At 26.5% G+C, this 13,410-nt stretch overlaps 1 protein-coding gene across 1 annotated transcript; it reads right to left on the minus strand.

Moving 5' to 3' along the window:
- Nucleotides 1-1,872: 1,872 nt before the first annotated feature.
- LOC115721847 (protein NRT1/ PTR FAMILY 5.2) lies at nucleotides 1,873-8,842 on the minus strand. The gene is made up of 4 exons (XM_030650932.2): nucleotides 8,606-8,842; nucleotides 7,370-7,587; nucleotides 3,803-4,368; nucleotides 1,873-2,914 (listed from the first exon to the last, which is right to left on the minus strand). The coding sequence occupies exons 1-4, from the start codon at nucleotides 8,721-8,723 to the stop codon at nucleotides 2,044-2,046; spliced, it is 1,773 nt and encodes a 590-aa protein (XP_030506792.2). The 5' UTR covers nucleotides 8,724-8,842; the 3' UTR covers nucleotides 1,873-2,043.
- Nucleotides 8,843-13,410: the final 4,568 nt, after the last annotated feature.

The following is a 13,410-nucleotide window of genomic DNA, read 5'->3' on the forward strand; positions in this document are numbered from 1 at the left end:
ATCCAGAGTCATTCCACCAACAGTTTCTTTCTCTATTCTTTTTTAATTCCTTTATGTTGAATCCTGTTTTAGGAATGGTTATGGATTCGAATATGAGCTAAATTTCCCATTTAGGGAGGATGATGAATGTTGTTTAAAGTTTTTGCCTAGTTAATGAATAATTGCCATTCCTCCATTCTTAATTGTGAAATTATCTATATTTGTGTTTAATTTCATGTGTAAGCTTAATCACCTTCTACATGTTCTATTATCTCAATTCAAAATCTAAAAAGTGAGAATTGAGAATGCTAAAATTGGATAATCGAGGATCTATGTGAAACAAAAGTATTCATATGACTTATGTGACAATTAGATTATTGCTTAATGCTGATTTCATGTTAGTTTAATTAAGAGATTAATTAGAGAACATGTGATTTAGAACCTAAAAGATCTGAAAAGAGTTAGGTTGATTTATGATATGTCATTCACTTCAAGAAAAGGATAGCAATTAGGCATTAACAATTGGGTAAACAAATAACAGGATTATCCTCCCTATTGTCTCATCTTGATTATTATTCACTTGTGTTATTTAAGTTTCTTGAATTACTTCTATTCTTTTTAAATCGTAAAAAATATTGATTTGCCAAATAGAATCATAAGTATAATTTAGTAGTAATTAATCCAATTCCCTGTGGTTCGCGCGACCTCACTTGCGTGAGTTTACTACTTGATTGCGTGCACTTGCGTATTGTTTCACAATTTTCGTAACAAGTTTTTGGCGCCATTGTCGGACAATTGTATAAAGATTAATATTACATAAAATTATACTAAATTCTGCTTTGGTTTATTTTTCTTGCTAATTGCTAATCTGTTTCCTGCAATATTGTTTCTATCTATTTCAATAATTTTAGGTGTATGCGCCATCAAGGACAATGAGTCATATTACCCGTTGATCCTGAAATCGAGAAGACTTGTAGGAGGAACAGAAGGAACAAGAGGCAAGAAAGAGTTTAAGCAACTGCTGATCAAACACCAGAAATCATGGCTGAGAATGCTAATGCTAATGCTGCGAATAATAGAGGCAACAACGGTAATAATGGAGGTGTCGTTGAAGATCAAGCTAATAATTACCTCTTTCACTTTTTCCCTTATGTTTCTACTCTCACTATATCAATAGAGTTTTTATTACACAGGAACAGTCTTGAGTTACGGCGGGTTAAGTCCGTGCCTAAGGCCCACCCAAACTCAAGCCCAAAAATTCCATACATAACATATGAATTCCTTAGAAAAAAAAAAAAAAGTTGCTTTCCCAAATACATAATATTGGTGAAGTGGGCCACCCTTCATTACCCAATTTATATATTTATCAAACCAGATTTTTTTAAAAATAAAAAATAAAAAAAAATTTACAAAAATATTAAATTTTGGATAAAAATTTACAATTTTGCTATCACACGGAATTTTTTACAAAAATATTATTTTTTTTATAAAATAACCGTAAAATAATAAAATAGAACAATTAAAACAACAGTAGAACAACTAAAAAATAACCGTGGAACAACCGTGAAAATTTAACAGAGTACATTGTATAAAATTTACACAGTATTTTTTTAAAAAAAAAAAGCACAGTACTTTTAAAAAAGAAATTTGTCCTACAGAAAAAAAAAAAAAAGTAAAAAAATTAAAAATTTCAGTATCTAATTTAAAACCTAAAAAAAAAAATTATATTGAGGCATTGACTATAGATTAACGCATTATTTTGTGAAAGTAAGACAAAGAAAGAATAAAGAGACAAAAAGTCCAATTTTTTTAACTATTCAATATTAATAATTATATGTATAGCTATAACATTATAAATTGTATATACATATTAAAATATGTATATTTCTTCTCTTAAATTTAGTAATATGTAAAAACTTTTTCATTTAGGAAAACAAAAACAAGGGCTACATTACATATATAATCATTTAATAACATATTAGATATGGAACCTCTCTCTTCTCTCTATATATGATTTAATTAAAAACTAACAAACTAACAAAGTTTCCTAAGTATTGATCATATCTAGGAATCATCATGATTACTTGGGCTCCTAGTCCCTTTTAGTTGTTGTGTGAGTACATGAATAGAATCTGAAACTTCAGCCTTATAGACATAATACTTAGAAATAAACAAAAAGCAAATGAAGTTAACAAAACTCAACATTGCAAAAAAAGCATAGTAATAGTCAAGATGTGAATCATTTAGGTTGTTGAGAATCCACCCATGATGACCATTCCTCTTGGTAATATTAGAAACCGTTGAAAGTAGAAAACTACTAAGAAAGCTTCCAACACCTAAAGTAGTCATGGCATAAGAAGTTCCAAGGCTTTTCATATTCTCCGGTGCTTGATCATAGAAAAACTCGATTTTCGCCACCTCCAAAAAGGCGTCGGCAATGCCCATAAGGACGAATTGAGGTAACAAAATAAAGATTGAGAGTGGAACTTGTCCTCCATTTTCAACAACACCATATTCTCTTGCAACACTTAATCTATGTCTCTCAATAAGAGAGGCTGTAGACATAAGTATGATGTGAAAGATCATTCCGATTCCCATTCTTTGGAGGAGTGTGATTCCTCTAGGGTTTTTGGTCCATTTTTGAATGATCTTGACAAAGTACCAATCGTAGAGAACAACACTGATGAGCATAGATAAGGTTACGAAACCAATTAGACTTGCTGGTGGGATTTCAAAGTTGCGTATGTGTCTTTGTAAAGTTGTTCCTTGCTTGACAAATAGGGTGTTTACTTGAGCAAGCATAATGCTTGGAACGAATGTTGCTATCAATATTGGTAACATTCGTACCATTTGTTTGGTTTCTTCCACATTAGTTACTGAACATAGTTGCCATGGACTTAATGAGCCTGTTTTCACTGAAGCTTTGGTAAGGCACCTGCACCCACATATATCCATTATGCATTATGTATAATTTCAAATTAATAATATGTGCATCACAAAATTTAATACCATATATGGCAAGTTACTTTTGATAAATAAGATTTATTATGTTAGATAAAAATAATTGGTTGAAATTATTTAGGGAAATTATTTTATATACTGTTTTTTTAATTTTTTTTTTTAAATTTACGGTTTGGGTTTTTAAAGTCGTTGCAGCGCTAGTTGCAATAGGAGATTCTATACGATTTTTATTTGTTACAATTTAGATTGCAGCGCTAGTTGCAATAAAGATTTCTATGTAGAATTCCGTAAAAATGCAAAATAAACTCTTTTAAAGTGTAAAAATAAAAAGCCCCAATTATTAATCAGATAGATGTGTAAAATTTTGTATGCATACATTATTACTCATAAATTCATTAAAAACAAAGATACTTTATTGAACAATTTTTAGTTAAAATATAAATTTTTTGTTACTAAATATGTTTAGTCACAGCAAAAAATTATTTATGATTAAAATAGTATTTAGATATAAATTGTCACTATTTTAAATTTAGTCGCAATAATTATTGTAAAAAAAATACATTAGTCACAAAAAATTATAATTTTTGTAATTATACCTTTACACACGAACATTTAAATTAAGAATAATGTTTATAATTAATTACATTTTTTTTTTTACTTTTATTAATAAGTTTTATTGTCTGTAAAAGTAGAATTTTTATAGTGGTGTAGTATTTCTTGTTAAATTACCTTTTATTGTTTATACATAGAGAAAGATCTCCTTTTAAACTTGATCAAATAAGAACCCCATAGTCTACTCTATAATTAGTTATATGAATGTATAAATATAATATAAATTATACTATTGTACATATATGCTAACCTTAAGGATGGTGTGGGATCAATTCTATACTTCCCCTTCTTTTCATACACTTCCAAATCAAGCTCATAAAGTTCATTAAGATCATGAGGAATTGGTACCTTCCATTTCCTCATGGCAGCTATAATGACTTGGGCCATTTTCACAAATGGGCTTCCTGTTGGAACTTTATGTCTATAGAATGGTGTACCAGACAAAAATATGCCAATAGAAATAGCAAGCCCAAGAGTTGGGAGAGCATATCCAAGTGTCCAACCAATATTATCTTGTAACCAAACAAGAACTGTGTTAGCAAAAAATGTACCAAAGAAGATGCTAAACATCCACCAATTGAAGAAGGAAAGCTTTTGCTTCTTCTCCTTTGGATGGAAATCGTCGAATTGGTCGGCCCCAATCGTCGAAATGTTCGGTTTGGTGCCGCCAGTTCCTAAGGCTAGTGTGTAGAGTGCGCCGTAAAACACTGCTAGTTGTAAGGTAGAAGCCTTCTTGCAATTGTTCAAGTTAGGGTCTAGGCAAGGAGGGGGTTTTAGCGACGGAATTGAAACCGATAGAGTTAGAATCACCATTCCCTGTTAATTAATTTTAAGATTTTAAGATTACATAAATATTAATGACTTGCAGATAATTATATCGTAAATTCATTTGTGATTCTTATCACTACGTCAAAAAAAAAGTATTAATGACAACAATAATACAAATAATCAAACTATTAATTTTGTTTGAATACATTAATATTGAATTAATAATTAACGTTTTCTCGTCCTGTAAGAACTCACTAGGTGTTCATCAAATTGTCTAGAGCGTATAAATTACTTGCACTGCATTATACTGTATAAAAATTGTAGTTTAAATTTTTTTAGGGTAAATACTATTTTGGACCCTCTGTTTTACAAAAGTTATCAATTGGACCCTGTGTTTTGTTAAATGACAAAATGGACCCTGTATTTTCTAAAATAGTACAAATAGGACCCTGAATTGATTTTTTGTCAAAATAAAGTTTAATTATAATCCGATCTAAAAGTGTTATGACAAAACTGTTTACATTTTTTGTATCTGTTCGTATTAAGCATTGTCTTCAAGTTGGTTGTATTAAAAAAAAAAAGTTGTCAAAAATTAAGCTCAGGGTCCTATTTTTACTATTTTAGAAAATACAGGGTCCATTTTGTCATTTAACAAAACACAGGGTCCAATCTGTAACTTTTACAAAACACGGGGTCTAAAATGGTATTTACCCATTTTTTTATAGTGGGATTATAGTTTGTTTTTTTTACTAAACTTCACGATACAGTGCAATTTGAAGTTTTAAATTTAATAATTGTGGTTTAAACTGTACCACATTAATATAACTTTTATATTTTTTCTATATAAGAACATATATTTGTATAATTTATGTGTATAGTGTATTATGTTTTAGAGACAATTCAATAAATAACTTGATGATTAGTATATGTGTTATTATATTAAAATTTTAATAATATTTTTTTGTATTGTTAAAATTTTATTAGATGGATTTTTAAATTTTTATTAAAATATTTGATAATGATGATAGTGTAAATTATTCAAATTGCACTGTACATGCACTATACTTTCGCAGTGTGATTTTTGCAATTTTAAGATCTTGTGGTGCAGTTTGAATAATTATAAAAACCGCATATATAACCTAGTTTGAAAAATTAGTACAACCCGTACCACTCGTAATACGAACACCTTTTACTATATCTTATCCTTATAAAAGCAAGAGAACAATCAATGTTGACTTTTGAGAAAAATAAAATAAAATAAAGAGTGTTGACTCAAAAAGTACAAGAAATGCCTCACTAGCTTATAATGCATGTAGGACCACAAGACAAATTATTAGCTCAACTTGCAATGTTATATAAACAAGTTAACGGTCCAATTAAATTTACTCATCCTTCCCATAATTTTTTCCCATATTAATTAATCATCTATAATTCAATTAATTACATAGTTTAATTAAAAATTTTGACCTCCAAATTTTTATATATATTAAATTGAGCATTGCTATTGGGCACCAGTAGTGCCTAGCACCTTCTAAATGTGTCGACTTGCAATTGGCTAGCGATACTCTATAAAAATTATTATATTAAACTATATGGGACCCGATACTTAATTGCACCAATAGCGATATTGACACGTAGGAGGGTGCTAGGCACCAGTAGTGCTCTTTAGCAATATCTTTGAATTTTTTAAAATTTTTTATTAATTACTGAGATTGTTAAATTTAAGAGTTTTTATCTAATTTTATTAATGGACATCTAACGTTAATAAAAGTTCAGGACATTGATACATATCAAAGTTCGAGTGACATGATTTGGTATATAAACAATTGATAAGTTAATAAAATTGAACAAAATTAAATAAAAAAATTTAAATCCAATAATCTTAATAATTCTAAACAAATTTTTAACACCATACAGAATTTTAAAAAAAAAATAGAATTTAATACATCTCAAAATTCTCGAGACAAAAATTAGTTTAATTATGTCTAATTCTAGCTATATTATTATGCCAAAAGTATACGATGAGAAAGAAGTACCATTTCTTCCTACTACTACTAATTTAGCTGTATATATAAATTTCAAAGTCAAAGTTTTTCATAAAGTAGGCCATGTACACCTATTCCTCTCCTATCATTTCTCTATCCAAACCAAATTAATTATGACTTCTTTTTTTTTAAAAAAAAGGTACAAAATTATGACTTCTTTAGTTCTTTATATATATTTATAAATATCTCTATACTAGTAGATTCTAGCTAGATCTAATTAGTATAATATTACTTGCTAATTAGTAAAGCTACGTACCCGATAAGGTAATGAACTCTAAACGTTTCTATGGATTTTAACAAGAAATATTTATATTTTAAACCTTGAATCATAGCTAATATTGTGCTCTTTTAACTTATATTTTAATGATATATACACTTAAAATATAATATGTATCAAAACACTACATAAATACTAACATTTAAGTTAAGAAAATGTAACATTTACTATTTGTGTATGTTTGAGCATTACTATTACAATGTTTGAAGTATTTTAAAAAGTTTTCAGGCTCGACCTTAGATATAGGCAGGCTAAGTTTATGTCTACGACGTATTTAATTTAGGGACAAAAAAAAAATTCCTTTTAAAATTATATAATTTTTTTATTAATATTATAAAGTATCATATTTTTTTCTTAATAAGAATCTAAAAATATTTTTTTTATAGTCCACCAAATTTCATGACTACCCCTGAAAGTTCTATTATGTCAGTTGTAAACCGACATATATCAACCCATAAGAATAAATTGATGCAAAAGGGCGTAAATCAACGTACATAAATGGCCAATCAGTTACTAACCGACGCCAAAAAAATTTAAATTAATTATAATTATTTCGGTATTGAAAGTTGACATGTTGAGTAACAAAAAAAAAAGAGTAGTATTTTAATGTAGCAGTGTAAATCTTTCTAAGTGTGATAGTAATGAGATTTAATATTTATTTGTACTAATAATATTATTGGAAATTGAGGAATGCATATTATAAGTAGAGTTATATGTATATATATACCGTGAAATAGATGGAGGAAGAAATAATGAAGGTGGGGTATCGACCGAGGTGAGCATCGGCAATGTAAGCACCCAAAATAGGAGTCAACCAAATGGCTCCAATCCAATTAGTGACGTTGTTTGAAGCTGTGACTGTGCCTTGATGCAACTTCTCAGTCAAATATATTATCAAATTTGACTGTATCCCATAATATGCCATTCTTTCAAACACCTCGTATACTACATTATTATTTAATTATTTATTTGGTCAATAAATAAATAGTCCATATATATATGCAGAGAGTTAATTAATTAATGAAAAATCTGACTGAATTAATCATTAAGAAGAGTCAAATTTAATATATATATATAGTACTCAAGGTAGTTACTGTACCTATAGCAACTAGTGTAGTTATAATTTGTTGAGTATTGCTTACAACTTTCTATTATAACTTTTTTGTTATTTTTTGTCTCAAAATATATATTAAAATTTTTTAGAAAAAAATTATACATTTGTTATAGTTACAACATCATCTTTATAAATTTTTAAAATTTTTAAATAAGTTAAAGTGGGAAAATATATTTGAAGATTTTTAAAAGTAAATTAGAATGTTAATAACTCTGTTTTGGTAGTATAAACTATTTAAAATTAAAAATTTATAAAAATAATATATTATAATTATATGAACACCGCTATTAAAAAATCGACATATAATTTGGAGCATGTAAAATTGACTAAAAAATTATAGATAATATTTTATAATTCGTTTTATTAGTTATATATATATACTAAATTCATAATAAACAAATATACATTATTTTAAAAATACAAAATATTTCATTCACATGAATATGTATCACTTCTTCATTATAAAAATAGCATAATTTTGCTTAGAAATTAATAATTATTAGAATGAATTCATGAATATAAATAATATAATATATCGAATTATAAATATGTGGTATATATATAATATAAATGTAATCCAAAAATAGATATATGATAAATATTGGCCACTTATTTTGTGTGTGTTCACATGTTGAGAAGAGGAACAGTACGGACCGACGACGACGAAAAGAAAGTCTCTGGAAAAAACTCTCAACCAAAACTAACAACTAATAATAATAAAATTAATTTCTACTATCAATAGCTCAATTATATGCAACCATTAATTTGTTATATTCCTCATTATCTTTTAATAATTTCCTCAGAACAAATCAATTAAAAGAGAGAATAATTAAGATTAGTTATAATTACCAACAACAAAAGAACAAGCTTTCCATCCACCTCTTTTGGATCTTAAAATTGGGTTTCCCTTAAGATCAACAGTACCATCTTCTGTATAATCATCAATACCTTCTTCTTGATCAGCCATTTAAATATATGTATTAAGAAATGAGAGGGTTTTTGTCTATTATTTATTATAAGAGTTTGAGAATATGCTTAGTTTATCACTTGTGCCTTTTATAGAGAGAAAAATCTCGAATAAAATTTGGGTTATATTTTCAAAAAAGAATATTTTATATTTATAGTACTATCACACCCAACAAAAAATTATAGAGCATTGTTATTGGGCATCAGTGGTGTCTAACACCTTTTAGATGTGTCGACTTGTAATTGGCTAGCGATACTCTATAAAAATTATTATATTAAACTATATGGGACCCGATACTTAATTGCACCAATAGCGATATTGACACGTAGGAGGGTGCTAGGCACCAATAATACCCTTTAGTATTTCTCAAAATTATATTTACCAACTATTAATTAACTAATTATTAATTGTGTGTAAATGTGTGCCATATTTTCAACTAAAAATGTATTAAAACACACCAAAACGTGTCATTTATTTCACAACAACAACAAAAATTGTTGGCTAGCAGGTAATGCGACCAAATAACATGCTATCGTTATTATTTATTAATTTCATTTAATTGAAATATCAAAGTGATAAGATTTGTATTAATAAGATTTGGAGAAACCACATTAATTGGGGGAATGTATTTAATAATTTATATGATATAATAAAAAAAAATGATGGTATAATAATACAAATCCAGTTAAAAAAATAAAATAAAAAATACAAATACAAATACAAATCTTTTCAATAAATAAATAAATAAATCGTGTGGAAGAGGAATTTGTCAGCGCTTTCTTCAAAAGTTCAAACTGAGAAGAAAGTGGAAAAAGTGTGCGGACAAACTTATCATTATCCTCATTAATTATTAATCAATAAAAATAAATAATAAAATTTTACAATGCATCATTTAAATTTTTTAATCTAATCCAAACATTTTTTTAATTCAATTTTTTTTATGATATTATACATTATAAATAATTAAAATATTCTGTAAAATTTTGAGAAATTTAAAAAAATTAGCACGCTTAAAATAAAATTTAAACTATGTGTTGTATATATGGTTGTTTTATTTCATACTCGTGTAAAATCGAATGTTTAAATATTTCTTTCTATATTATAAATTATATTGAATTTTTCAGAATTTTACAAGATGTCTTAAACAACTATAATGTACACGACTATAAAAAAAATAAGAGTAAAAAGTTATAAAAAAATAGAACAATTATGAAATACAAATTATGATTTCGAATCAAACCAATCTATTCGTAAGTGGATTGGTTTGATTTGACTTTATAAGTTTAAAGATTTAATTAGTCTCGTTTTGATTTTGAATTCTTAAAAATTGTAACTAGTTTGGATTGAAAAAAATAATAATTATACACATTTTATTAATTACACATAATAATTTGTAATTAAATTCAACCCTATAATTATAAGTGATATGGTTGGCAATTGGCACTTCAAGAATCAAGAGAACGTATAAAAATTGTGCATAATTACTTGTCAATATAGTGAGGAAATAAAAAAGTTTGTGTATATTTTTCAGTTTTGCATATTAATATAGCTAGCTACTTCTACTTGACTCTACATTATTATTGATAGTAAAATGTTTGATGAAACATATATTTTATATGCACAATCATATATAATTAATTTTAATTTTACAAAATAAAATGTGTACATTTGCATATTTTATTTTTTACAATGAAACTAGCCAATTTTTATAAAATATGACAGACAAAATAAAATGTGTACAGGCTAATTTTTTACAAAATAAAATGTGTACATTTGCATATTTTAGTGGCGAAATTAATTAAATATGAGTTTTTACTAAAGAAAAAATGTTAATGTAAAAATAGCTTTTGTTTGGAACTTGCAGCCGGCAAGTTGATTCCGAAACTATGAGACAAAAAGAGTGATTCAAAAAACTTGTTAAATAAAGAAAATGACATAATATAATTTCTTAAATAAAATGTTAATATATTTTCTTTCAAAAAAAATTAAGTGAACATATTTAAATGCGTAGTACCTATCTCTCTTATTACACAAATTATTAAATGATGAAAATCTCTCTTATTATATTAGTGTTGTAAGTTGGATTTTTTAATACAACACAAATACGGTCTGACACAAAAAATATATATTTAGGCACAATACGGTATGAAAAAATATAAATTTAGGCACGACATAACATAAAAAAATATATATAAAAATAGGCACAACACGACACGAAAAAATATGAACTTAAGCATGACACGATACAAAAAAATATGAGCTAGGCACAACAAGCCCAAAAGCACGAAGCACAAATAAATTAGCTCGAAAGCACAACGCATTAAAATATCTAATAATTTGATAATAATAAATAATAAATATTTATTTATCAATTAAAATAGTAATAATATTTAAATTATAATAATTATAAGTATTTTTATATGATTGTGTGTAACTATTATTAAAAAAAGATATAAAGGAAACAAAAACTATAAATTATACATATATTTTAGTATTTAGCTCATTAATTCTAATAAAAATGTAAAAACATAGAGCACGATTTGAGCACGTATAAGAAATAAGTTGGTCAATTTAAGAAAATAGGTCGGCTCGAATAAAGCACTATACGAATTCGAGCACAGTACGAAATTACTGGATTTGTAGGTCGTGTTGGGCCTACCCTTAAAATTGTTGTACGATACGATACGACTCATATTTTTTTTATGGCACAGGACGATCTATATTTTTTTATAATCTGACACGGTACAACCCGTATTTTAAAAAACATGAAAAATTATGAATCAGACTAGTACGACACGCATAACTTTACAACTATGTCTTATATGGCTTATGTATTTTCTTAATTATTATTATTATTATTATTATTATTATTATTATTATTATTATTATTATTATTATTTGGTTGAGAAACTCTCTTAGACCATCTTCAGGCTAAAAAATGAACTAAGACCATTTCGACTGAATGATTTTAAACTTTGTACAAGATTTAGCTCAACAAATAGATCATTAATTACCATATTGAACTAATACTAAGATCATTTCCAATATTGAATATATAGTGAAAACTTTATCTTATATTTGGCTTAAAGTTTAGTAATTGTACTTTAATGTATTATGGTATAAATTAACTTACAAAGCTAATAAATAATTATTTTTTTTTTTGAATAATGATGAAATTTTCTTAAATCAAATCATTCAAAACTAAAGATGCAAAATCTATGGGTAATGCATCCCCAGAGTAAGTACAATCAGCCTCAACAAGAGAAGATCGCGTAATAGCATGCGCAACCTTATTAGCAGATCGCTTAACAAAATTAAAAGAAACACCATAACACCCGAACACAAAGTCATACATGTACAAAAAGTATTTCATTGAATATATGTATAAAAATTATTATCTAAATAGATAAAAATATAAATTTAAAAGTAGTTAATTATTATATTAATTAGTAACAAAAAAGTAAATAAAAAATTAATAATAATTATGACACATTTAAATCGCACACATAATTATTAATTTTAACTACATAATTAAAAGTAATGTGATCTTCATATATAATTATCTATGATAAAAATTATTAAATACATATCCTTGTGTGTAATAAAAGAAAGTACGTGTAATTCTTCAAATTTAATACAACTTATAACATTATCAAATTTGGTGCATATTTTATACAATAACGATAATAAAATATTATTTATTTTCTTTCAAAAATATTGTAAAGAAATAATAATTAATATATAACATTAATCCATTAAAATAGATGCTCTTTTGGTTTGTTGCATGTATTGTAAAATTAATTCATAATCAATCGATTCAAAAACTATGTAATTTAGTGACCTACCAAATAATCATTTTCTTATTCACAATACATATCTATATATTATTCACATTTATTATTATTTTCTTTCAATTATAATATTGATGATCGTATGAGTAGGATTAGTCGACCACCAATTTGAATAAAATATTAGTCTCACTCACAACTAGGGAAGATTTTGTAAGTTTTGTTGTATTAAAGATCTGGTGTATCACTCTATATAGATAAATAGATATATTATATAATCAATTAATTATTATTTTATTTATTGGAAAAGTATATAGATCAATTATTTTGGTAGGCATGCAGCTATTATTAATTGGACAAAGTCATTCCTTTTATGAATTATTCCCAAAATAACTAATCCAAAACCACTCCTACAAATCACACAATCTGCTTACAAACTATAATGATCACCAAATTATGAAACTAACTTACAAAATAAATCCTTAAGAATATAAAGGTTTATTTAAAGATGATTTTTCAAGGGAGTAGATTATTAATCCTAATCCCATTTTTCAATATAAACATTTTATAAGAGTTTCTCGTTCTTAAGTTTACCGACCAAGCCCGCCGGCCTTCTCTAAGCATAGGTGCAGCTTGGTTGGAGTTATGTTTTGCTATTGTGATTCAATTTGTGAATCTGTGACAAGTCTTGTTTTTGTGACATGATTTTGAGTGTTTTAGTCTTGTTTTTGTGACATAGTTTTGAGTGTCTTAGTCTTGTCTATGTGACGATTTTGTTTTATTTTGTTGCTAATTTTTCTTTGTTCTTCGATGGCTTGTCATTATTGTTAGTAATTGGGAATAACAAGTTATCTGCGATTGAAGGGGTTGTTAGTAGTGCAGTTACTTACCTTGCACAA

The sequence above is a fragment of the Cannabis sativa genome, chromosome 9, assembly GCF_029168945.1.
Source record: "Cannabis sativa cultivar Pink pepper isolate KNU-18-1 chromosome 9, ASM2916894v1, whole genome shotgun sequence".
Classification (NCBI taxonomy): domain Eukaryota; kingdom Viridiplantae; phylum Streptophyta; class Magnoliopsida; order Rosales; family Cannabaceae; genus Cannabis; species Cannabis sativa.

Bases quoted from the DNA above. Each gene is read 5' to 3' on its own strand.
- LOC115721847 (XM_030650932.2), bottom strand. From the start codon at position 8,723: ATGGCTGATCAAGAAGAAGGTATTGATGATTATACAGAAGATGGTACT. The intron at 4,369-7,369 runs GTATATATATAC...ATTAATTAACAG, and splicing joins CTTCCTCCATCTATTTCACG to GGAATGGTGATTCTAACTCT. The intron at 2,915-3,802 runs GTTAGCATATAT...ATGTGGGTGCAG, and splicing joins GATCCCACACCATCCTTAAG to GTGCCTTACCAAAGCTTCAG.